Source organism: Lepisosteus oculatus, chromosome 3, assembly GCF_040954835.1.
Source record: "Lepisosteus oculatus isolate fLepOcu1 chromosome 3, fLepOcu1.hap2, whole genome shotgun sequence".
NCBI classification, from domain to species: domain Eukaryota; kingdom Metazoa; phylum Chordata; class Actinopteri; order Semionotiformes; family Lepisosteidae; genus Lepisosteus; species Lepisosteus oculatus.
This window is the reverse complement of record NC_090698.1, coordinates 19195341-19222283: the sequence shown is the minus strand read 5'-3', so window position 1 is coordinate 19222283 and position 26943 is coordinate 19195341. Positions and strand designations below refer to the sequence as shown.

Below are 26943 nucleotides of genomic sequence, written 5' to 3'. Positions count from 1 at the left end.
CTTGTAGTTCTAACATAATACGTAGACTGCAGGTAGCTACAAATTGTTTTTGAGAACAGAATGGAAAGTCATCCAGCTGATGGAAGAGGGGGCTGTGTGAGAGTAAGAATTGTAACTTCTTTTATCCGGCTATAAAGAGAGCTGTACCAGGGGAACAGGCATAGAAAGAAAAAGGAGAGAAAAACTTTTCTTTCTCTTATGCTACTGTATGGTCCCTTAAGTCCAGCTGAAAATAAAGCCTGATGAGCGCCTCACCTCTGTAGCCTGGACTCCAATTCTTTCCCCCGTCTTCTGAAAAGGGGTTATACTGTATTTACCCATCTGCCTTCAATACATTAAGTGGAATTTTAAATTATATTGTTTCAAGATCATATATACAGTATTAAACAGTGCACACAGAAAACACTTTGAGCAGATATCCAGCAACATTTGCTCTTGTCTTTACACTCTTGTTTAAATTGCTTTCACTGCCTATTCCCCATATGTTCATTTTATAATACTGAGGAGTCAACTACAAGGACAATTACCACTCGAATGTAACATTGCTCCCTGTCGAAAATCTTGCAAAGGGTGGGTCTGCACACTTCCTTAGAAATGTATCACCTCCCTGCCATGACACCAGCAATGTTTACAGTATTTTCAAAGTAGGATATAGTATCTATATTATACACTTTCGATTACAAATTGATCACAGTAATCAAACACACCCATTTCTTCCTACTCATCTCAGCTTCTACATTATGTCTAACTCAAATGCAGGGCCCATATTTAATTAGGTGAAGTATTAAGCAACAGACAGCTCTGGAAAGATCATGCTCGCCATTTCTATTGTAGTTACATAATTGTAACATGCTTCACTTTAAAAAATTCATGAATGCTACTGAGGAGTCATAGAAGACAAAGTCTTACCCTGCACCACTATAAGTGAAAATAAAACACTTTTGTAATATACTGTACTTACGAAAAGTACAGCACTCTGCAAAATGAAGACGGGGATCTAATGGCAGGTAAATGAAGAACTGGAGAGCACAGCGAATAAGCAGAGAAACACAGGCCAATGTTGAAATAATTAGGCATGGGTCGAATCTGTGAAAACTCAAAAATCAAGGTGCTGAAAGAGAATCCAAAAACCAGAGAACCAAGTAGGAAGCAAAAGCTGAAAGCCAGAGCAAGCACAACCAACAAGCCAAAGGATAATCCAAAACTCATCCAGACCAGGTGCAAAATCACTAAGACTTAGCCCTGTAGTATTGCCAGGCCTTAATTATTATGAATTAAGTATGTTTAGGTATATACACATATACATCTATATACACATAGTCTTTGCAAATAATACAATTGACTTTTCGTTAGCACTGGTGTATTTTATACTTTATTATTGTATCAATGTACTTGTGATTCAAAATAACATTAATATAAACCACAGATGTAATGCGTACCAAGGTTGAATGACTTTCTTGTTCTTGAAAAAGAGCAATACTCAACACATACTGTATGCATACTTCCTCAAGCATACTTTAATATCCATATTCTATACCTCTTTCTTGATCAGTTGATTAAAATAGTGTTAAGATTACAAATTAGACTTCTGCCAAGGTATAAAAAGCATAGGACTAGGGGGGATCCTAATTCTGAACTGAGGATGATTCCCCATGCACATATTCAGTAAATATCATGAGATTGTTATTCCACAATAATGAATTGCAGCTGTTGGAGGTAAGAATGAATGTTCAGTACCAGGTCATCGTCCCTTAAATCCACTAGGTTGAAACTAAAAAAAAAAAATCTGTAAATTATCAAAACATTTTAACCAAAGAAAAAATAAATTCTTAAACCGCTTAATGCAATGAGTTACTCTAAATAAATAATAAATACTCTAAATAATAATAATAATAAAGTTTTTCTCCTGGACTCTGTACCTTTTTTCCCTGCAGCTGTTATTGGCACAAGTCATGTTACTTTTAGGCATGGGTGAGTGGTATGCCAGACTTTTTGCAACTGTAATAAGCATTACTTCAAAGCATAAATGTTACTGTCATGTTTTTTAAAGAATAATTTAACCTAAAGACAAACGGAAACCCCCAAGAAAAGTAACAACACATCAAAATGTACAGTATAAAAATAATCATTACCACTCTAGCTTTTAAATGGGGATAAGACAGCTTATGTCAATCTTGATATACATCGTGAATACAAAACAAGAAATTAAGAGTTAAATATGGATTTTAAATTAAGGGAAATTGGATACAATTGTGGAAAGGGGCACCTAAGAAATCATATATGGTAATGACATATACTGTAGCGCCCATAATGTAAAATGTTTTAAAAATTTCCCAGTTTGTGTTTTTACATTATTAAAGTGATTAAGTTAGACATACACATCAACAACAAAAAAACATTCTACACAAAATACATGAGCATGGAACACATACTGTGAACGCCAACTGCAGAACACTGTTGTATAGGCTTGAAGGAGATCGTGAGCAACCAAAAGTACACTGTCTTTGAAGATAATATTTTGCTTCAAATAGATTACAAGACTACAAGTTTATAAAGAGACCATGGGTCCAGACCATAGCCTGGGACTTGCATTACACATTATATGAATCTTCTAAAAGATAAAAGAATATATTCATTTTATTTAAAATAGTCACCTTCAGATATTTTCTTTATAATAAAGGTTTTCTGAAACTGCTCTGCCACATTTATGGGCCCAAGACAGAGAAAAGAAGCCTAAAATAAAAAAGAAATGTTTACACATTCTTTCACATTGCATGCCATTCATTCAGGTCTTTATTTATCATTTAACATTTATCATTGTTATAAGTTACGCACTTAGTTAAAAGCTTTAAACTCTAGTCATGTTCTATTTATGAAAAAAAAGATTAAAGTTCATCCTTACTGCTAGTCAGTTACTGAAGAACTTTGTAACAAAGATACATGCACGACTTAACACACTACTTTGACTATATATTTATTTATGTTTTAGTATTACAAATACTGTATCTACTGTATTTGGCAAAAAGTTAAAAAATATAAACGATTTAACTAATCTATTATGTATTAAACATGTCCTATCCTCAGTGTTGTAATTATCTGTTAGACACTGAAAACTTCTTAATAGAACACATGCAATGGTCCTTATGCATTTAAGCTTCATATTCTTATATGTTTGATATGAAAACTGCAGTTTTCATGATATAAGGAATGTGGTCTACATAATTGAACAGTGACTAGTGACACACTTCCGCAGTCAGCTTTACTACTCATAAAAATATAAAGCACACTATACATACTTGAGAAACAGCAAGGTAATAAATACACCTTAATGTTTGCAAAAGAAAACATAGCAAATATCTTCAAATATCGGTAAACCATAAATCTTCATCCTCGTACTCATTATCCGGACTATTACAATATCACCTCGCTGAGTAACCCTACTTCCCTTATATTACCAGTATCTTACTACAAGAGCTCTCAGTCATTGTGTTCTGTACATTGAAAGTACAACAGCAAACCCAGCACTACAAATTCAATGAGCTACTGTAGATCAACACACTTCTGAAAATGAAATGCTCTCAAAATTGTAGGCAGCTCAGCCATAAATTAAAAGTGAGCAAACATGTCCTCGCACTTAAAAATAAATAATTGATTTAAAATGCACAGAAAAGACTCCAAATGTCTTAAGAGATAAGTGAGTGAATTTACAGATTCCCAGATATTTGTTCATTTTTTTCAGTACAGGCTAAAGTGCATTTTAAGCCAGAGATAATGAAGATCAATTGTAGATCACAGCAGTGCCTTGTGACTGTTTCTGATGGATGCAAACTCTTAAGAGGTTTCACAGTGGTCATCCAATGGAGGAAAGTTAATCCTTTTGCCTTAAAGCAAAAATGGGATCACATAAAATATAGACGGGTCTCTGCAGAAGAATAGCAAAACTAGACGTCTTGTTCGATCACATTCCAAAGCAGACACCCTGGCCAGCAGGCGTCTTTATGTCAGCATTTTTTCACTGAGAAAAAAAACAGAAGGAACAATTGCTGAAAGTAAATATAATGATCGGCAGGGCATGCTTTTATGCAATCGTCACAGAAAAAGACTGAAAAAAGGATAACTTCATCCTTAAATAAGGAAAGGTACAAAACTGAATCTGCTAATCATTGTCACAACACTGTCAGACTGTATTAATATTTCCTGTAATCAAAACAGCCCTGAAATCAGACAGAGAAATATGGTGCTATAACTGAGCCTCTCCCAAGTATAACACATCAGGCCTATTTATACAATCCATTAGAAAAACTCCAAATTTCAGATAATCAAAGCTGAAACAACCACAAATAATGGGAGAGCTGAAATGTAAATTATGTGTGGACAGAGGAAAAGAATTTACACTGAAAATCTGCACAGTAAATGTTTTATATAACAGTCCTAGTTTCACCTTTGCAACAGAACAGCTCCAAACACTGCCATAAACAGAGAAATGGAAATGTTCACGCAAGCTGCAATGACGACATCCTCCGATAATGCGATTGTTGAAACTTTCTCAGCTTACACCATAAAAGAAAATAAAACCGATTGAAGAGACCACACTGAACTTTACTGTAAATGTTCTAAATGTCACCAATTTGATTAAGCACTAAGTAACGACCTGCTGCTGAAAGTATTTTATGTATTTTGTCTGGCAGAAAGGCTTTATGCCAAGAATGCTTTTCGGCGCCTATTTAAGGTCTGGAATGGAGAGAAGAATATTTTATTATCCATCACTGTAATCTGTTTTTTCAATGTAATTTGTGGAGAGGGACACCTCAGTGCAAGTGTAGCAGATGTTACATATGGTTACTACTGTATATTACAATGTGAGATGCATTAATCTTAATCAAATCATATCAAGATGAATAAGGCCAAAAGGAGCAGGCTCATAAAACAGGATCCTAGTTTTAGTCAAAGACACGTATCAAATTATTTTGTTCAACTGCAGAGAGTGAAACAAAATCTATATGCTTTTAAAGACATAGGGGAATTTTAGAAAATAGTAAAGCACTGTTTTTTACAAATGCTAAGATGCAGGATACATATTGTTAATATGGGAGATATTGTTAAAATTCAACAATACCAGAATTTCCTCAGATATAACTGGATTTCACAGGTCACAGTCTCCATTATTTGTATGGCTGAAGACAACTCAGACTGATATGTGACACAGGTGACAGACTTATGAAAGAATGGTCATATCCATGTGCTTCAGCGAGGACAGATTCAGAAAGAGGTCAAGTAGAGGAGAGTGCTGGCAGCCGAAACAATTCACAGTGGCAAAGCGTCACAAAAGACCAGCTGTAACCAATCATGGGATGCCATATCGACCAAAAACACCCAAAATAGCCATATCAACACCAATGCAATTACCACAAATGTACCTTGTCATACAGTGTTGGTTTCTGAAGCATCCACATTTACAGATACACTGTGGCTTTCTGGCTTTTCAGACAGAATTGTGTTCAGTTTTTCTATTTCTTCTGTTTTTTCTTCTTTCCTCTTTCTCCGTTTAAAGCATAATTTCCTCCTGCTTAAAAGAAAAAAATAAGACCACATGAATCGAATTACTTTATACCCTGAAGTCCTTAAATGAGAAGGAGTGGACTGTGGAGCTGCCTGAGGTCTCAATCTTGAACCAAACACACAAAGACAATTTATCTGAAAGGAATAGAATATCCATGTATTAGAGTTTCCCCTTCTACCTTAAACTTTTGTGGAAGATAATATCTGCCATTCTTGAATTAGAAAATGAATGTTGTATACCTGTCGGCATTTAATTGAATATTTCCCAGAGACACCAACAATTCTGACATTAATTCCATGCAAATATTCTACTGGAATGTATTATTTTAAATGTAACCTCAGACAGAACTTTGTTTGGGGTTTGTCACATTATAATTTAAGACAATACATAATAACCCCCTTTAATATTACTAGTTTCAGTAACAATGCACCCTAAATACTACCGTTGGTGAACTTGAAACCGTGCCAGAAAACAGTTAAACGGGATCAACTGCTCATTTACCTGGTAAAATATAATAATTAAATGTATATCTTTGAGACAAAAGGTCTTTGTTTTAAAATACTTTTGGCAGGCTTTCCAGTGGATAAAATTAACATTGTGTAATGCAGTAAAAGAATTGTAAATGTGTACTGCTTATGCAAAATTCTAAATGACCATAAGGAATTAAATAAATCTCTTACATATTATCAGTCTCAATGGGGATTTTTACTGCTAAAACTACCAATTTACAGACATAATAGCAAGTCCTTCCCAGCATGAATATTTCGCTTGTTTATGCTTCAGTTGGGAAGGTTGAAATATCCACTAAAAAATAAACATTGAATATACAAACACGTATTATTTTCTTCAAAAGGGGTATTATTTTTGGCTTTAGTAATACTTCTGTTGTAAGTCGGCTAGAAATTTCTGAAGTTTTAATTTAACTGCACCAGCATTGAGGTGTTCCAGCAATTACATACTCATTCTGAGATTTTATATAAGTTTTATATAATACCCACACAGCACTATACTACAGTATACTGCTCTAACCATGTTGAAGGGTAATACACAGATCACTAATATTACAACCTTCACCTTAGCACAAATTTCCAGATTTTAGTTTGACCAGCCTGTTGACTGGTCAATAAGTATGCAATAAGTTTCAAGAATTCTGCTATTTCAATCATTCATCCATCCCCAAATGGATTATTCCAGCTGTTTACGTGTTGAACACAGAGACCTACAGTACTATACAGTATTATTTTAATACAAATATATGACTAATATTTCTAGGCATTGGTATGTATGTTAAATGACTTTGGTTGTAATATATTAAATATGATTGTAAACAATTTCAACTTGGTTCACACATTTGTAAGCTTTCAAATAGCTGAAGCACAGAATATGTTTGCTGACAAATTAAACAACTACACTTGTATCTACAATTACACTTTATATTAATGATACAAACTGCTTATTGGAGTTATTCAGGGAAACACTGTCACCTGAGCACCAACATCTGTTTCATACCTGTACAATTTTGATTGTGGTTAGGCAAAATATTCTTTTAAATTTAAAGTAACATGAGGATAAAACAAAGAAATTGATCTGCATAAAAATGCATAAAGTATCTCTATAATTAATCAGTATCATCAAGAACAAGCACATATTCCATGAAAGAGTCGGTCCATTTCAGTAATACTAAATTAAATTGCATTTATACAGAAACTAAAATATAGAAAAATATAATTAAATGTGACTGGACACACAAATTTTGTATGCAAGTTGCATTTCATTGCAATTAAGTGTTGGAAAGTTTTACAAAAAAACCTAGAATACTTACTGAGCACAGCAGCAAATAAAAATGATCAGAAGTATCAGGAAGACCAGTGCTGCTATCACACTGGCAATTATGATTTGCTTTTGCTCCGTTTTTTGGTAGAAAAAATCTAATAATTCACATCTGTGTCCAATATACCCCCTTTCACATCTGAAAATAAAAAATATGAAATGGTGTTATACAGTAGTTCCATTATGACTGTGTTTGAAGACAACAAAGACACGTTCTTTACATTTACATGTGCCTGGTATCATGACAATTTCTACTGATGGCTCACAAGGAATAACTACACCCAAGAATTAGATGTGTTTGAGTTTATTGTGTATAGAGATCTTTAGAGATTTGGATAAGCCAGTTTACCTGAAGACCAGCCCTGTCCTCACAAGACGAGGAAGGTGGGACCCACATGCAGAGTGACCAGTTAAGCAGAGATATGTTAATTATATGTGAATTTTCCGTTCAACAGGTTTCATATTGTTTTTATTGTGACACTTATCCCTTTTCATTTTAAAGTATATGTCATGGTCACATGCTTATATCTCAAACTGCTTATTTTTTGTCTCAGGCAATGTCAGGATTTGTATGACACTACGGATCAATAAGTTCCAGCCTGTAAATGCCACCCACCAGCAACCTGTGGTAGATTTCATCCAAGTTAAAGTGCACTTTGAAGATGTTGAGTTTAAGAATGCCAGGCCTCCAAAGACTGCTAAAAATATATATTTTAGCAACTGCACTCTCATACAGTATTTCTAAGCAATTTGGCACAGCACCAGAAGAAAGAGATCCAGAAATACCTTTCCATTTCCGGTTTGTGTTTCATGTTACAGCTACCAGGAAGTTGAGAAAACCTCTTAGTTTGAAGCCTTGAAGTGTTGAATATTTCATGTCCCTTGTGTCAGTTCTGGGAACTGTGGTTTGTACCTTTTCTTTCTTATAAAGTTCTCCATAGGAATGGATTTGCCACCAAATCAAGCTTAGGACTGTAGAAAATCTAGACAAAAGGACTCACTCACCTTTGTTAATCATTTGTAAACAACAGTTTTTGTGGTCATGCATTAGGTGTTGTAAATAAATATAGGTTTATCTTTTAGGTCTGTGATTTCTCAGTGCTCTCTCACTGAAGCAGGAAAACAAAGAAAGCATGTGTTCTGCTTAGTCCCTTTTGATTCCTGACTACATGGTGCATGTTCTCTGAGCATTTCTGGCAGTTGAGACCAGAATACAGAAAATTAAGTCCTGCAGACCCTCTAAAATGGCTTTCAGGTGTTCAACTCTTTACATAATGATTAAAAAGCAAAACTCACATGCAGGCAGGCTGCTGCACGTCCACCACAAAACGGCATTTTCCCTTAATACAGTAATCAATGTACTCCTCTGGACAGTTAGAGAAGTGCCCACTCCATTTTTCAACCTTGGTGACAGCTATTTACAAAAGAGGAGATAACGTTACTCTTTTATGACCTTTGTTTTAATGTTAACATATGTAATACACAAACGAACCTTAATGTAGTGGTTGTCTGATTCAGGCATATTAAAAATAGCACATTATCTAATATTAGAATACAACAAATCTTACATACTGTATGCCAGAAAGTTATGCAGTCCAACTTCAAACTTGATTCTTAGTAGTTCTGCAGTCGGACAGTTCCAATAAGCCTTATTTTGAAAGATGCCAGGGCAACAGCAAGGAAATCCCTTACAGAATGTAGTTGGGTAACATGTAGCAAAATTCATTCACTCGTGCTTGTATCTTTTAGTCTCCCATACCGTAGCCCATCATAACCTTGGCAGATTAGAAAATTACTTCATGACTGCAAGTCTTAGTCAAGCCTCAGCATACCTCAGGCACAAAGATGCATTTGTATTAATTAGTGGGGTACAACTGACAGAGAGGCTCCTTTCTGAGTTTTATTTTTCTAGATTTTCACTAGGCTTGACATTCAATAAAGAATAAATCACCTGTGCTCAGTCAACTCTCTTACTCATTCTTATACACTAAAATCAATAAATGCAGTTCAATCCGATTACACTTCTGAATGCTGTCACTGGATAATGCTTTTCCTTCATAAGAGCCTCTGAAAAGAACAGGCCCTCACAGCTTTCCTCACAGGACAACAAGGCTACGTTCATTAATGGTTTCCATTTAAAAATGTTTGTATATGCAAGGTACAACATTTACAACACAAACTTTAGCATTCTTTATATTTGGTACATTACCTAAAGCAACATGCACAGCAGGCAGAAATGATGTAAGTTACACTTACAAGGGAAAAAGTAAACGTTTCAAATTTTGTTAGATGCACAGTTGCACGCATTTCTAGATAAGAGAAGATCATTTATTGGCCATATATAATTTCATGCATTAGGAATTCGTCTTTTTCGCATACCCCAGCTTGCTCTCCATGAGACACACATGCTGGGAGAGAGAAGCTTGGGGTCATAGCGCAGGGTCAGCCATTTATACGGCACCCCTGGACCAGCTGGGATTAAGGGCCTTGCTTAGGGGACCAACAGAGTAGGATTCCTCTGCTGGCCATGGGATAATGAACACAGATAAATTATATCCCCTAATATTTTACAGAAAGATCTCACACTATATAATGTACTATGAAAACCTGATGTGAAGTGTCAACTATAAACAGTTCAAAGCATTTTTAAAATTTCTTACATGAATAATGAAAATAATTTTGACCACAGTTTATGAAACATTTAGATATTCATGTTCTTAATACCCAAGCTTTCTCTATGCAGTACATTGAAGTGCCATATTCAAGGATGTAAATGTTGCCATTAATGAGACTGAATAATTGAGATGTTTATTTTGTTAAGTAGTAAAAAGAATAACGACACCTGTATGGTAAAGAAATCTAGGGGTGGAGGTATCAGTATAAGCAGCAGTACAGCCACTATATTGAAGATGGAAAAGAACTTATTGCCATTGCAGACTGAGAAATCTTGGTCGCTACAATCAGTCATGTATTTAGGACATAAAGAGGAAGTGACCTTCCCATGTTGACTGACAACACATAGCCATATTGATTTTGTGGGCTTACAGAAGCTTGCTTCTAATAGCCCATGTAATCTTTTTAAAACAAAACTTCAACTCATAAGACAAGACCTAACTGTCTCACCGATGGATTTAAACGTGTTCCTAGAGCCTGACTCGGTGATGGAATGTACTGTTTATACAGTAAAACAGTAATACTACCATAGTAGGTTTGACAGCTAAGCAAAAGCTACTGTTTATCTGGACGTACACCATCAAAAAAAGTACAAAACCTGGAGGGTGTCAAACAAATTTGGCACCATTTCTACTCAAAACAAAAAACCACCAATCTAATGCAGGCCCTCAAGTCCTAAACTTCCTGTCTAGGATTAGACCTTGGGAAGCATTTAATTTCTCTACTAGTTATACTTGGTAAAGTGGAAAGATTCATTCCTCAGAGTTAAAAATAGTAAACTAAATCAACATCAGATGTCTTCCACAGACATAACACAACATACTGTAATACTTTCTACAAGTCTCAGTACCATGGCATGATGTCAAAAATTATTCAACATATAAACTGGGGATCCCATGGTGTTTCACTGATAAAAGGTAATAAATTGTAACTTAATTGGTCTTTGCAATGCTTTCACTTTTATAAATATTACCTGTCTAGTACGTATTATGTTGACCATAAGATTTATGACACTGTAATAGAAAACATGAAACTTGTGTCACATTTAAAGGATCAAGCTGCTTAGTCAGTAAAAGTGCTTGTTTTTCCCCTACAGCTATTATAAATTTGACTGTAAGGGGTCCTTAGCCAATTGTGATTGTGTTTCTTCGAAGGAAAATGCATAATTGGTAAAGCACTGCTACAGCCAAGAAGGCTTGATCATTCATGGAAGTCTTGGCTTTATACGTAACAGCAACCTAAGCTTGCAGGGCACATAACTTGCAATACTGGCAAGGAGAGCTGGGTCACTCCATTAAAATGTGCTAACTCCGTTATAAGCACTGTAAGGCTGAATACAAAAGATGGAGTGGATGTTCTGAAAGGAAGCATGCATAATCCTCACCCATCCTTAGACAGGACCGTTTATTAATCATAAGTTTAAATGTTCCAAAATGGGCAGGAGTGATGAACATAAATAATATTTTTTATAAAAATTCTGTGTTTTCTTAACATTCAAGAAATTGATACATCTTGTAAACCAATAATAAGAGCATGCCACAGGTGTTTATTGGCTCAACAGCTACAGTAAGGAGAGGTACTAATTCCAACTTTATTACTGAAAAGTGATATTCCACGTTGTACTAGATCTTCACTGGAAAGGATCACAAAAAGGTGTAACATAATTGTCAAGGACAAAGGCAATAATTAAATTACATGCAGAACACCTTCGGAACCTGTTTTTATTCTATTTATGTGTAAAGTGTCTATAATAACATTCACGTACCCATCTACTATTAATTTAAGAAGGAAATTACAAGGCACAAAGAAAGAAATAGCCTACTAACCTTATGTCGGTGCTCATAATTCAAAGCAGACAACAAGTGAGGTTGAAAAGAACACTGAAAAGCAGCCGTATCATTTTTAAAAAGAAAACTGAGAGAGGTCCAAAGATTCTCAGCTGCCTAATAATAAATGGAATAAGTGACTCAGCACCTTTGTGATTTCACCTTTCTGTCATTAAATATGAAAAAGGTGCAATTCTACGGGAACCCTTATTCCAATTACACATCAAGGAAGGGATAGATACTGTAATTTGGCAAGCACACTAAGTCTAATGTAACCACAAACACAAGTACTGTATATCCCAGTAAATCCCTTGTGTATATTGCATACAAAGATAAAAGATGCCTTGATGTGATCATGCATCTGTGCATTCTTAATATGTGAAATGTTTAATGAAGAGAACAAAAATGTTATATGAGTGGTATAAAAGCCATAGTAAAAGGAACACATTCACAGTTCTAGTTTTATTTTGATAGTAATTTCAACTCTCTCTTAGGAGTCAAATAACCCTTTTATTATTTATTATTACACATTTAGTATGGTGCATATGTCTGTGCCATATATTTGCACAATAATCATTTGCGTATGTCCCCATAAAGAATTATGCATGTGATTATAATGTCTTGTGTTGCAGTTGTGAAGGGACTATGAAGCCATTATGCAGCAAAAGTGTCACCAAAAAAGTATTGATTTTTTCTGGGGCAACCTGCACTTGTAGATTTATGAAGGTATTGTTTTCTTAGCTTAGACACAAAACTTACTTATACTGTCTTACTATAATGTAAAAAATGTTTTAACCTTCATCTTTGTATTTTTATAGTTATTCACGAACAACTCTTAATTTTAAATCACTTGAGTGTTTTGCTCCAATACAGTTATGAACAGATTGTATGAAAGTTGGTGTTGGGGTATTTCTCAGGATTACTCCAAAAGCAAGGAAATAAAAACAACATGCAGCATTCATAACTATATTATTCGTTGGTGGATCTTAATTGGGAACGCAAGGGTCACAAACATTAGCTTTCAAGTAAAGAGTGAAATATCAAAAATCATATTCACCTGTGCAGGTCTTGTTCCCATGGTGACCACAGGATACCACTTCACTCTCAGGCTCCTTGGTCACATTCGAATCAGCATGTGCATATTTGCATAAGGCCAAACCTTACGAACACAAACAAAAGTACTGGAAACATTTAACACAAATAGGAAAGCAACTTTAAACCACTGCAAACAGGTGCAGCACTTTGTTTCTTGCTTTGACTGGAAATAATACAGTAGTTGTAAATTTTAATTACAGGTAGGCACACGGGTTGAACCCGAAGGTCAGCTTAAAGTTGATTAAATCTTTTTTCATATCAGCCAAACATTTGACAAGGAACATTTTTAGTTTTTATTGCACAGGTGAACTACCCTATTTATAGTCACAAAACCTCATTAGGGTGTATGGTTCTCATTTGCTGTCAGCAATGACAATACATAATGTATATAAAGCAAATATACTTCTAAATTAGTGAGTCATCTAGTTATAGTTAGTACAGAACATACCTTAAATAATCAAACGGTTGGTGATAACCATACTACAGTTGAAGCACAGTAACTGCAGATCTAAAAGGGAGCATGTCCCAAAAATAGATAATTCATGATGATCCCACATAACTTCATATACAAAATGAGAATAATTCAGACATTATCTATTATAGGTCCTGCACAATGCATAGTTCCAGGTAATTGTTTTTACATAAAATCAATTTTATGTTTGTTATTTTGACACAGGTTTATGGTCTTTGTCAAGTCTGCAAGTTGAAAGAAAAAAGTATGGTGTGTAAACCATTTCTTTAATACAGTCAGTGCCATCAGTTCCTTTGGTGAAGAAATTGCTATTCCCTCATTATTGAATAGAAGAAGGGTGCAAGACTAAATAACTAGTTAAATATATACAGTAAGAATCTATGTATCCAACTACTGCAAGTCCAAAAGCTATGCCAGAGAGCCCCTTACATTGCATTGCATACACTCTCTTATAGCAATATATACAACTGATGATATGCAAATGATAAATACAATTATTTCCAAAGACAGAAAGCAGTTCCATACATCTTATTGCAGCGTGAATCTTTCCTTCAAAGTGGCCACTATTCATCTCAGAATTCCTAGTTGAAGCAACCATGCAAGGTGTTTTTAAAGGACACAATTCCAAATTCTAATACACCACTATTAAAAAGGACCAGTAACAATTTAGACTTTGGGGATGAAAAGTGTTAGCTTGTTATGAGTGACATATTAGCATTTAAATGATGGACAACTAGAATATGACTTGCTAGAAATGGATTACTTGCTGTCACTAATAAATAATATATAATCTACATTTTCCTAATAAGGCATGTATTACGGATGAATTAGACATGTACTTACAATCAACAAGCTGTGTTTCAGTGCTAAAGTACTAATACATTTCTTACATGTTAACCATACATAGTGCGTACAGTAGTTAATTTCCAGATGAAAAAGGATAGGTCCATGCACAGCTCCATCCAACAGATGGACTGGTTAAATTTCCAAAAGAACAATAAGTTTTTAGGACCATACCTTTGGTAAGAAAGGTGAGACGCTGTCAAGGCAACATCTATTCATAGATTAATTAACCATTAACAATCGTTTTGTATGTTTACTGCTTTGGACGCTAGTGTGTTAATGGTTTGTGATATTTAAATTACCCAGGAGCTCCTCTATAAAAACACAATTACATAGCAAAAATAATGCCGCTTTGCTTTGGAATAAAAATATCTCTGTTTTTGATGTAGTAAGTGCATCAGACCAGAGGCCACCGATTTCCCAGGCTGACCTTACCATAACCGCCTGGTTCCAGCTCGCTTTCTATTTTTAGAAATAAACTGGTGATACTCTGCGTATCATGTACATGTAGTAGTTCATTATTTTCCGGCACATTAGTAAGCACGGTAAAAAAAAGTTGCAACACAAACGTACGCAGAGTTCACTTTTCTTACTATCACTACGCAAAGTTCTCATTGTGTACTACCGATTTCATTTACGCACTTCGGAAATATTAATTAGGACTAAATATCGGCTAAATATCAGCTTACTTCAAACTCAAAGTAAATACAGACTAACATAGCCAATGTCACGCAGAATAATTAAAAATATTTTGAGACCACAGAATATCATAAAATTTCATAGTTTATAATACATTAGATTATTTTCAAATCAACTTGACTGTAGTCTTACCTGCAAGTGTGATAAACAAAGGTTTACAATTCATCAACATTCCCATTGCGCTTAACTCCACATAAATAAAAAATCCAAAAGTCTGTCAATATATGCTTTTGTACGATCGCAGCTTGGTTGTTATTTGTTAGGTTACGTGGACATCAACAATGACTCGGTAACCTCAAAGATCAAAGCTTCCGAAAGTTTCCAATTTCACAAGCAGTCTGTATCCTTTTAACATACTGTAAACAGGAGACTCTGCTCTGAGTCCCGTTTGATAGTTTGAAGGCTTGGAGGAACGTTTCCGTCTAAAAAAGCCGTAACTAAGCTATGCGCATGGCGAAGAAGTTCCACAAGCTCTACGTGATACAGTCGTACCACCAGCATGAAAAATGCTTGGCGGATTATCTATTAGGCTGATGTATAACACTGATCGTTGACTTTCATGCTACCCTTGGGAATTTCTCTCATGGTTCCCTTTCATCTCCAGCCATTCTTGTGAAATTTCTACTGTTTTCCCCGCCCCTTTTATTCTAGCTATGTTGCTCTCTTACTTTACACACCTGACGAAAAAAAATCCCCCAAACCGAAACGATGTTAGTTTTTACTTTCGAACGTTGAATTATTCTCTAATTTAACCGAATTTCTTGATCAAAATCCGAGCTCTACTGAATTGAGTTCGTTTTTAATGCCTGCATGTAACATGCAATTGCCTAAATAACCTAATTGTGAGGTAATCAAGCTTTTACAGTACTTGCTTATCTCTGCAGGAAATTTTCTGTAATCGTTTTTTATATGATATTATCACAAAGATCATTTTCTTAATTAAATCGTTGGTGTTGTTTTACAAGTAGTATTCTGTATGCCGTATATTCGGCCAAAATTTCGCTTGTAAACCTCTGAGAGCAATTTTGCCCAAGACAAATTTTCGCCTTATAGGCTTTCTAGACAGTTATTCTGCATAGACATAAATGTAACTGTGGTCTTTCTAATCAAAAGGAAATTTCCTTACCTTTTTTTGCCACACAAATGTTTGCTGTGTAATAAATGAAAAAGCCAGTTGGAAGCTTTATTTATGCATTGTAAATGCTCACTTACATTGAAAGCCCAGGTTTGCATTTCTTATTAATTAAAAATGCTTCCTAGTTTTTGTAGTACAGTGTACGTAGCATAGTTTTCTATTTTCTTCTAGAGTTCTGTCTTCCTTACCAGGCAAACAGATATACAATATACAGTATTTACAGGTACATAATGTAATACAATTTCATCATATGCACATGGTATAGCTAACAAATTAGAAAATGCTAATAAACCTTGGTCTCTGGTGTTTTACAGACTCTGCTGTCGACAAAGGAACAATAGGTTTATTCTAACTCTTTTACCTACTTCTGTTGTCGACAATCCTAACAGACAAGACCAAGGTAGGAAACCCCTGATTTAGACTAATACTGAGAAATGACTAAAATATGTTGTGCATTTGTGAGTTTATATGTCCTGCTGCTGTGTTACCACAGTCCAGGGGTTTCATAGGTAACTGCTAAATCACCAGTTTCTAAAGTAGAACAAATTACTTGATTAATTGATCACAAAGTCTCCCCAATCTTTATAAATGGGTTATTTTAGATGGGGCTCCCCAGAACAGAAGATGTAGCCTATCTGGTATATGTGATCACTTTGTTATCTCTCTCTCCTGTTTCCCTCATGGTGCATTCACTGATTCACTACTGCTGCACGCATCCTCTTCAAACTGCAGATTGTGGGCTGAAGCAATGGAATACACATCTTGCCTGGAGGACAAGGACAACACATGCAGTATTGAAAATACTACAATGTGTGCTATTCACATTATTCATTCTTCTAGGAAACTTGTCTATGGACCAAAGATTAATCAAATAATACTCCCACTGTTTTAACTTGGTTGGTTTGTTTAAAGTCTATATACATGTCAGATACTTTATATATAAATAGGTGTTGGACCTATTCAAGAAGTCAAGAATTACTGATAATGATGCCTGAAATTTGCAATCTATAGGCTGACCTAAAACCAACTTTATTTTATTCGGACTGAAGGCTGGTTTAGCAGCTGTGACATTATTTGCATTTCCAGGTCTTTTATAGTGGCCACGTTTACTCAAAGTCTCTCTTCTAAACACTGCATGGCACATGATCTACACACTGTTAAGTGACACTATCATATAATAATGTTGAGCTACATAGTCAAGATAAAGATGACATTTTTTCTACTTAATAATCTGGTCAGATTCTTTACCTAAAGATGCAACTCAACATAAATAACAAAAACTTAGCTCACCCTGTGGGACTGAGTAGTATTTACAGATATCCAAAATGTTTTAGATTTCAACAAGCTACTGTATTGAATAATGATTTGGGGAAGTGAATTTGTAACCATGAAAAATTTAATGAAATGCCACCAAATGTGATTAATAACCAGTATTCTTCACAGCATTATACAAAACTCCATACAGAATGTATGGAGAACTTAACACGCTTTTTTGTCCCCTACTAGTGACACCAAAAGCAAGTTCATTGATTTCTGTTTACCGAACAGAACTACAGTAGGTGTCTGTATAGTACATTAAGATGGTTATTGCACACAGAGTGTCAGTCCTTCTAGTCTTGCTGTGCAGAATGATTCCTTGTTTTGGGAGAGTTAGTCCCATATGAACTGGTAATTACAGAGTAGTAATACATATACATCACTATCACAGAGTTTGGAAAGTTAGGAAAAATGTTCACTCTTTCCTTGCTGTATTATACAATGCATTCTATGAATTTGTGTTTTTCCTGCTGAGAGTCAGCCAATGAGATGATTGTATTGCTTCCAAGGAAAATAGTTTAAATAAGAGTAACCAGAAAAAATTCTGATCTTAAAAAAAAAATTCAGCAATCGGAAAACAAGCAAGCAAAATGTGTTAAAACATTTTAAAACGTCCTCTTGAAGAGTACCAGCAGAGATTTTTTAAATGTAGAAAAATGAACATGACCAAGCACTTAAATAATTTGCTATAATTTTTAGATAAGGCCATTTCATGGGTCAATGATTGGGATAAGAAAAAGTCTGCCATTTTTACACATTTTGGAATTGCCCAGCACCTACTTTCTGGTCACAGGTCTGTTGGTTTGTTGATTTTTCTAAATAGGAGTATTAAATGGTCACATTTAGTACTCTTACTTGGTAATGACTCCTATCTGGTCCTTGAACAGAAACAGAAGCTAATCAGTGAGCTGGATTGTCTGACTGGAGCTAAAAAGTTTCTAAATCACAGTTGTTCAATAAATCTTCTTACCCTATTCACATGTGGTTTCACTTTTTTATTTGATGCATATTTTATTTCAGTTTAGTCAGTTTCTGAACTTCTCTCAGACGTGTTAACTGAAATGTAACCAGCTGGAATGAAGTCATAAAATCATTGTGGGAGTGTTTGGTACAATACAAATGTCATTCCCCCCTGTGTCTTTTGATTAGAAACCAATCACCTCCAATCACTTAGACCGAAATAAGGCAGCAAACTCTTAATAAAGAGAGACTGCATTAGGTTCTGTACATTGCAAATTGGAATGATATACCTGAAGTCGTTTTTTTACCCAACTAAGAACTGAGTATAGAAACCACTCAACAAAAGTCTAAACAAGCAAGCCGATTAATTAATGGCATCAATTAGCACTAGTGATTAACGGTTCACTTGAAATGAAAGCCAGCATACACAGGTATCAGATCGGACCAAAATTTGCATCCATTGGGTATATGCATTTTAAAGCAACAGTACTTTTTCCCTTATTGGAGGAATTAAAAAACATTGATCTTACTCACGTATTACTTCAGATTCAATGACAGTCTCTGTCTGGAGCTGCCCTGAAAACGGCCCATGGAATTCCATGCAATAAAGAAGGCAACGTAATCTTGTAATTAGGTCTTCATCAGGGGGTCTCCATTTACATTGATAACTGACAAGGAATATTTGAGGTTCCCTTCAGAACTGCCACCTGCCTCACCTCAGGAAAAGCCCCACTGCTTTTGACAACTTATTCAATATCATATTTATCCAGAGGAGAAGGGGCCTCCTCTCAACATTTTCTGTTCCAATTCCCCATTCTGATCTTGTGTTTTCTGAGAAGGGGTGACAGTATAAAGTCAAGTTGTAACATTTAAGGCGCAAAACATTTAACTTTCAAAATTTAAGGAGTAAAGGTATAAGAGTTAGATTACATCAGATAAGTGAGACCCTGCATGTCTGTTTAATGAAAAATGTAAGACTAAGCATGCCTTTTTTTAGTTCATAAAGAAATTCTTTAATTCTTTAGTTTTAAGGTACTTTTATGTAACCATTAATAAGGTACTGTACCATTTGTTCTGGGGGAGAGCTGTAAGGACTGGTTTTGCATTTTGTTTCAGGTATTAACTAGGGATTTAAAATACTAAGATATCAGATTAACTTTCAATATAAATTAACCTTTAAGGACTAACATTGAGTGTACACAATACAACTTAACAGGACTCCTGTGATCATGGTCCAAATATGGATTGAGAGCTGTTTGGCCTTGTTGGGACACCATAGTTTGCAGTATATGATGGGAAGGGCAGAGTTCAAATTTCACATCACATTTTTTTCACATAAAATCACATCAGTGCTTTCATCCTGTGCAGAGTTCAGAAAGAAGAGGAAAAAGGTCAAAGAATATTTTTAATATTTTCGTCCAGATGTCAATATTGCTCAAATAAAACCTTTGTGAAGTGTGGTAGGGTATCTCAGCTGAAAGAACATACCCGTACTTTCTATGAAGTCACCATTTTCACTATAAAACTGTTTAGTAGGTTCTAATGTTTTTAGGAACTTAAGTTTTTACATATTGAGAACATCCCCCAAATTTAAATGACACTCAAAGAAATAGATTTATGATTTTTGTAAGGTAAAAGGGAAAGAACATGTCTTTTAAAAAAAACTGATTTTACACCAATACATACTCTTTCTACACTGTTTCTAATCTCTTCAACTCCCTTGCCTGTGACTTTATTTGGCAATGTACTGTATGATGTCAGTCCAATACACTGGGTAATGGATCTTCATCTTTCTCCATGTGCTTGGTCGGGAGGATGAAGGGGATGATCACTCTGTGTGCTGCAGTCAGCAACAGCTGTTGGAATGGACAAGTCTTTAGAAGCAAGAGCCTTAGCCAGGAGACTAAGTGTCACTGAAATGTTGTGATTCACTGCTACCTGCTCCATCTGAAAATGCTCACAGCTGCTCTTTTGAGCAAGCATTTGATTCAGCTGACTCACTTGGTCAGTCAGCTTTCCTATCTGATGTGCCAGCAGTGCCACCTGGTGGCCAAGTGCAATTATTGAAGTATTGCTACCCTGGTCACCAAGGCTTGGAATCTTAAAGGCTGTCTCCTTGGTTTGAGAGGTATAGAGGAACTCAGGATGTGGCTCTTTCTTAATCTGGACAACATCAGTTCCAACCCCCCTTGCCACTAGCTGCTGCTGCTGCTCCTGTTCGCGTTCAGCACTTGGAGCTTGAGGAAAAGAGCAGGCGACTGATGGGATAGGAGGTCCCACAATCTGAGGGGCTTCTAAGATTCTGATCTCCTCCACAAGGGAAGGAATCCCCTGATGGTGAACTATCACTACTCGTCCTGGCAGGGTTTCATCTGCAGTTTTTGGCTCACCAGTGGGAAGTCCTTTATTTCCTGGAGAGAAAAAGCACATTTACAGATAATAAATACCCCAGTGAATAGAAATAATTAAACCTTTTAAGTTTGATGAATGAGAGGGCTGGGTAACACTGCAGTTCTGAGCTGGTGAAGGCAGAAGCTCAAGGCCATACTCCTCAGCTCAAATAATAACAAAAATGAGGGTTGTCCAGAGCATTTTTTTATATTTATAAAATTATTATATTTATATTTCTCAGAAGTGGATTTTTCTATACTGGGGCAATGTGCATTGTGATAAATAAAAACAGGTGTTCCGAGGGTGTACACTCAAAGAAATCAGGTAACAAATGCATTACGATTTATCAGGTTTGACAACTCCAAACCTTTATATCCAACTTTAAAAGACAAGCTAATAGGAAGTTCAGTTATCACTGGATGAGTGGAATCAGCTGACATACTATTACTGTACATGAGGTTTATGTTTAATAGAATAATGTTTATAACAAATGTGCTAATATGTCAAACTACATTACAAAATGAAGGGAGTAAAATTATTCATCTACTGAGGTGATTGACTGAATGGAAGAAATTGAGTAAAGCCCTCTTTGTTAAATGGTATGAACCTAAAGGGTCTTGCAGCAGTTCTCCAGACAATGAAACACAGTCAAAAGCATCTGAGAAATCTGTACATGTCCTATTCTAGTTCATCAAAAGCACTGATAAAAACTCAAAAGAGGGAGAAAACAATTTACATAAATGCCAAGATCTCATTATCCAAATTGGGTTATTTCATGTCACCAAGGTTACAATCTTTGCTCTTGCAAAATGATGCCATGGAAAGTACAGTATAGAAACTTTTTTATATGCAAAGCACTGAAAGATTACAGATTTTACACACAGAAACAGCTATCCCTGTTCTGTAGCATTTGGTGTTTTTCAGTGTAAAATGTGGGAGTCATACTGCAAGCAGCATTACCTATGCTTGGGGTTTGAGTTATTCAATGACATGATCTAATAAGCAGATGCAGTTTGTTTTAACTAAATTTAATTAAAGCTTTCACTAGCTAGTAAACTTCTAATGAATTTATGTTACAGGATTTTATTTTTTGTTATTAACATAATTTATTTTTCTTTCTAGGTTTTACCTGTCACTCAGTTATTACTTTTTTAGCCTTTAGAAAAATGGAAATTGTCCTGGTGAGGTGTTAGCTTTTGAACAAATGAGTATTGTATTCTCATCCCAGGCCATTCTCCCTGCTCAGAAAGCATACATTTACCTTTTACTTTATGGGAACCTTCCTGCCCAGTTCCTTCTGCTTCAGATTCATTTTCTTCAGTGTCATTCTCTGGATGAGGAGAAAATAAGACTGAAAGTCAGATTAAATGTGTTTTACAAAGGTTAAATGATTCATGAATAATTATTTTTTTATGAAGAATTTATTAAAAGACTTTTCAATTACAATTCAATTACTTTTCTCTTACTTCTACAAACCATGGAAGTAATTCTGTATTAAATATGTGATATTTATTGCAATGTACACTAAAACAAGTTTGTAAATAAGAAAAAAAAGTGAACTTGTTTTGGAATAACATTTTGAACACATTTAACAAGTTAACTTGTGCATTTTGTAAGCTTTATGTACATTCAACATACATTACACCAAGTGGGCAGCATGGTAGCACAGTGGCTAGTACTGCTACCTCAGTGCCAGAACCCTGGGATCAATTCCTGGGGTGCTATCTGTATGGAGTTTGTGTGTTCTCCTTGTGTTCGGGTGGGTTTCCTCCCATAGTCTGGAGACATGCTGGTAGGTTAATTGGTGTTCTTGCCTGTGTATGCTCTTTGGTGGAATGACGTCCTATCCAGGGTATGATAGATAGGTTGAGAATTCCCTGGATATCCAATCTTGTGCCCAATAAGGATAGGTTCTGGACCAACATGATCCTGAATTGGATGAGTAGTTATTGAAAGTGAAGTGATGAATGATTATACCAAGTGCCTGGACCTACAGTATGAACCACTGTTTTCTAAACAGACTTGTAGAGAAGGTCCTGAAAAGAGACTTCACTGATGGCTTTTCCCCAAAGCACTGACCTTCTCAAATTCTAATCTCTGGAGAATAAAGGTCAGTTTAAGCAATTTGTGCTCTGCCTTACATCAACATTGATTTTACAAAGGCTGATCTGGAACTATGACGTTAATACCAGGCCTTTCCCGACTTTTTTCTGGGTTTCCAGAAGACTGAGTCCAGAATGTGGACAGAAGGGAAGAAGAGGAGGTCATAAAGAGCAAGGTTCAGTTTGAGATAATGGGGAGTGCATACAGGAGAAAATGGCTCAGAGACAGGCATTAATACAAGAGGAGACAAAATTATCAAAAGATGCAACAGAAAAACATCAGAGCACCATCAGCATAGGTTAGGAAGGAAAAGCCACAGCAGGAGATCAGAGGTCCTAAAGAGTGCATGTAAAGACAGAACAGCTTGGGATCCAGCACAGTGCCTTAGGGGACACCAGTGGAGAGTGAGTGAGGTGCAGAGAGCGAGGCACTCCAGCAGACGCACAATCATAGCAGGTGTCAGCAGTGCCAGAGATTCCCAAGACAGCGTGTCCACAGTGTCTGGAGCAGCAGAGAGGTCAAGGAGGATTACGGCAGATGAAAGTGAAGCAGCACAAGCTGATTGAAGTGCATCACTAACTGAGAAAAGAGCATCTTTGCCTGTTGGGCTGCCCGCTATAGAGAGAAAGGGGAGAAGAGAGATGGGTATCTAGTTCTTAAGAGAGTTTTTTAAAGGAGATATTATGAAGGCTGCTTTAAGGAATAGGGGTAACAGCCTGAGGGGACAGAGGCTTTAAGGAATGAGAAGACAGTTAGAAGAAGATATCAAAACATGCCTTTATCTCATCACGAAACAGCCACCGCTACACATTATCTACTATGGTATTTTCTAAGATATTACACAGACTTCAGAATGTCGAGAATTCTGGAATTTGCATGATACCTAAACTTAATCTCCATAATCTCAATTACCGTATTTGATATATAAAATGCGATTTCCTTGATTAACTGTTATATCTACTAAAATTCACCTAATTTCAATTATTTTTATGATAAAGTGTGGTCAACAATTTGTCAAATGTGTTTATCTGAAACCGGTCTGACTACAGTAAATTTTTTGCTAAAGCATTACCCGTAAATGGCATTTAGCACTATTCGGACTCTGTATTACTGTCTTTCACTCTGTGTTTAAGAAATTAGCACAAAACAAACTCGGTAGTTTAAACAATAAAACAAACAATACAATGTAGCGTAGGTTAGAAGGAAACCAATGTAACTATCGTGAACTTAAAATAACTTTGAGAAGGAATTTGTATCACGCATACAATAACTAACAACCTTGCGTATTTACAATTTATAGGTTATTATTAGATTATTTATAAATATGCGAAAAAATACATTGTTTATACTGCAATTTGCTCTAAGGTACAACTGCAACAGTGTATCCGATAAGCGCGGGCAACCCACGTTTTAGCGTCCAGGAGCTTGAATTTCGGATCGTAAACAAAACCCTATTTTACGGTGGGATCTATATATTTATGCGTCCAGGTACCTAAAATGTAATGCTAGGTACCTGGACGCATAGGTAACATGCAATGCTTCAGCAGCAAAAGCGATGGTTTTAGGGATGTTTTCGACTTGTTTCGATTTCCTGTTGAGTTTAAACTGGTTTCCTTTTCCACTTACCCCATTCAATATCGAAATGCGGAGCGCCGTCTGAAAAATCTAGATCTCCCGAAGAAACTTGTTTATCTCTGTGTATCCCTCTTTCAATAAATGTGTTCCTTTTCCTATTGTCGTCTCTGGTTTTGTGCAGCTCTTTTAAAATGCCATCAGAACCCGCGTTGCGTCCTTTTAAACGCAGCCGTTTTACCAGCAGTCTTCTCAAATCATCCCATTTGTGCTTGACCTGCTTGCAGCTCCTCTTGGTTTGGGATATTGAGTTGACCTTTTGTGTTGTTTTGATCCAGAATGAAGATCGCTGTCTCCTGGATGTACAGGCTGTAGCTTCTCCAAACAGTTTACTATAATTGTTTATTATTTCTGTGATCAATACTTCAAGTTCGGTGCTGGAAAAGTTGGGTGTTCTTTTTTTAGCATTGAGATCCATCTTATCACTTATTTTGCACTTTTAAAAACTAAACACGAGCAACTGAATCACTACTACTGGCTTCACCGTGTATATAACTGAGACACTGAAAAAAATCGAAATCCTTCAACATTTAAAATTCAAAACACCACTAAAACTTAGACTAATTTCGATCGATTCTCCCCTAAAAAATTAGACTTATAGACGTACTTTTCCCTTTCTTAAGCACCGCCCCACCACGTATCTCCGCAACAAAGAACGGAAAACCCGTAGTCTGTGAATGCATGCGTCTGCATGTTCAGTAACAAACGTAAAGGGTTGCAGCCGAGAAATATTTTACCGTGTTTTCATATGTAGACAGAGGACTTCGGTGAAAGAATGAACCACACGCCACCTTAACTAAGAAAATGATTTCAAGTATACTCGTCCAGAAAATAATCTTATATACAGTAGTTACACAAAACGCGTATTTAATATTACAAGTGCTACATGTTTTTCTTGGATTTCACATTCAGAACTCCAAATAGGCCTACCCAACTGCATAAAAAAGCATTGACCCTTTATTTAAATGATTTTATTTGACGATATTAAGTAGCTGCTCTGAATTAATTTGTGAGTAAAAATACTACACGACACGGATACTGGTGCCAGTAGCCTTTCATGTATTAAACACTACTATGTGTATTGTTATTCTGGTATTACTTCATATAATCCTCTATATTGAAAGTCCGAAATGAAATTTAAGCTTCTGTCAAAATAAAGCAAAATAGGTTAAACCGACTAGTAATATCCTGATTTATCTTTGATCTTGTTCCCATTTCATACGTGCCTTAATTTTCTATATGTAACATTCTTAATTTTCGGAGAGATTTTTAAATAATTAAATTCCCCACTGTAAAATAATTATGAGTGTATTGTATTTCACAGCTGTAACCCGAATTACCGGACAAAATTGATCTAATGTATAGGCGACATTTTCTTCGTATGGTTACTATCAAGGTCGTGCCATTTTTAACTATCGTCCCATTTTTATCAGTTGAATGAGCTACACTTTTTAATTTCTTCCAGGTAAATCTTTAGCGTTGTTAAATGTTTGTAATACTGTCGATTTTAATAGCTCAACAGGTATACCATGGGAATTATATTGAAATTGGCTTCAGTTTTTACATGAATACAATTACGGTCGATAAATTCCGTCATCGCACTGGAGCATCGAATCCATTTCGAATTATTATTCGGATTATCGAGTCCATTTCCGTAACAAAAACACCTACAAAACTACGAACGTCTTTAACAGCTGCTTGCGACTGAAGTTTAAGATTGCTGCTTCAAATCCAGAAAGCACTTTGCAGGAGGGAATTGTGATTGGTGTTTTATTTCATCATGTTGCCAAGACCTGTTCAGTTTGGCCTGCTTTTGGCAATTTAGAAAGAAAACGTTAGGAACGTTGCTACTTAGGAAGAGTTTAAGCATTGTAGTTCAAATATTATTTTACAGTCTAACCTCCTGCGTGCTTTTTAAGTAGAAATATCTCACAGGCAGTGTGGTGTTATTATTAAAGATTATCACCCAATTTTGGAAGTAATCCCAATGTGATATGTTATAGAACACATAAGGCAATATAGTATTTTCTTTGTTGGCAATACAGAAGAAAAAATTCAACCTTGAAAAGTCACAGGGCACGTGTTTTACTATAAGCTTTCATTCAACCTTGAGTGTGTAGTGGAATTATATCGATTTACGGGTCCTGTGAATGAGGCGTGTATGACCATTTCCTTGCTTTATTGTAGTGCAACACAGTACTGCTGTGTGTCGGGTCACCATATTGTGCTACAGTATACTACTACTGTATACATTAAACCTATTAACTATTAACCTGTAACTGTCACACATGGAAGATGTACAAATATTAAGTCAGTTGGATACCTCTCTCCTGATTATTGTTTGACGCCAGGCTGCCAAGTATTAGGTTTGGCGGATCAGCTAAACCCTTTTCATGCAAATGTTTCC

The 26943-nt window shown here is 35.8% G+C and overlaps 2 protein-coding genes across 3 annotated transcripts; both read right to left on the bottom strand.

Annotated features, from left to right (window-relative positions):
* Nucleotides 1–1359: 1359 nt before the first annotated feature.
* btc (betacellulin, epidermal growth factor family member) lies at nt 1360–15820 on the bottom strand. Of its 2 annotated transcripts, XR_001477350.2 has the most exons (7): nt 15131–15820; nt 12947–13048; nt 8687–8804; nt 7383–7529; nt 5418–5566; nt 2655–4015; nt 1360–1771 (listed from the first exon to the last, which is right to left on the bottom strand). XR_001477350.2 is itself a non-coding variant. In XM_015338691.2 (6 exons), the coding sequence occupies exons 1-5, from the start codon at nt 15174–15176 to the stop codon at nt 5422–5424; spliced, it is 558 nt and encodes a 185-aa protein (XP_015194177.1). In that variant the 5' UTR covers nt 15177–15820; the 3' UTR covers nt 1360–4015; nt 5418–5421. The 2 variants fall into 2 exon arrangements, 1 of the variants encoding a protein (XP_015194177.1); XM_015338691.2 differs by having other exon boundaries at nt 1360–4015.
* Nucleotides 15821–17406: 1586 nt separating this feature from the next.
* LOC107076298 (uncharacterized) lies at nt 17407–25180 on the bottom strand. Its single transcript, XM_015339856.2, has 3 exons — nt 24531–25180; nt 22063–22131; nt 17407–20821 (listed from the first exon to the last, which is right to left on the bottom strand). Exons 1-3 carry the CDS (start codon nt 24952–24954, stop codon nt 20196–20198), a joined length of 1119 nt encoding a protein of 372 aa, XP_015195342.2. The 5' UTR covers nt 24955–25180; the 3' UTR covers nt 17407–20195.
* Nucleotides 25181–26943: the final 1763 nt, after the last annotated feature.

What these genes read in the sequence shown, in the direction of transcription:
- btc (XM_015338691.2), bottom strand. Translation starts at nt 15,176, where the DNA reads ATGGGAATGTTGATGAATTGTAAACCTTTGTTTATCACACTTGCAG. An exon ending in GTGCAGCAGCCTGCCTGCAT is followed by an intron (nt 7,530 to 8,686) that starts GTGAGTTTTGCT and finishes TTTTATTTTCAG; the next exon opens with ATGTGAAAGGGGGTATATTG. An exon ending in TTTATTTGCTGCTGTGCTCA is followed by an intron (nt 5,567 to 7,382) that starts GTAAGTATTCTA and finishes TTTTCTTTTAAG; the next exon opens with CAGGAGGAAATTATGCTTTA.
- LOC107076298 (XM_015339856.2), bottom strand. Translation starts at nt 24,954, where the DNA reads ATGGATCTCAATGCTAAAAAAAGAACACCCAACTTTTCCAGCACCGAA. An exon ending in GCATTTCGATATTGAATGGG is followed by an intron (nt 22,132 to 24,530) that starts GTAAGTGGAAAA and finishes CTCCTCATCCAG; the next exon opens with AGAATGACACTGAAGAAAAT. An exon ending in AGGTTCCCATAAAGTAAAAG is followed by an intron (nt 20,822 to 22,062) that starts GTAAATGTATGC and finishes TTTTCTCTCCAG; the next exon opens with GAAATAAAGGACTTCCCACT.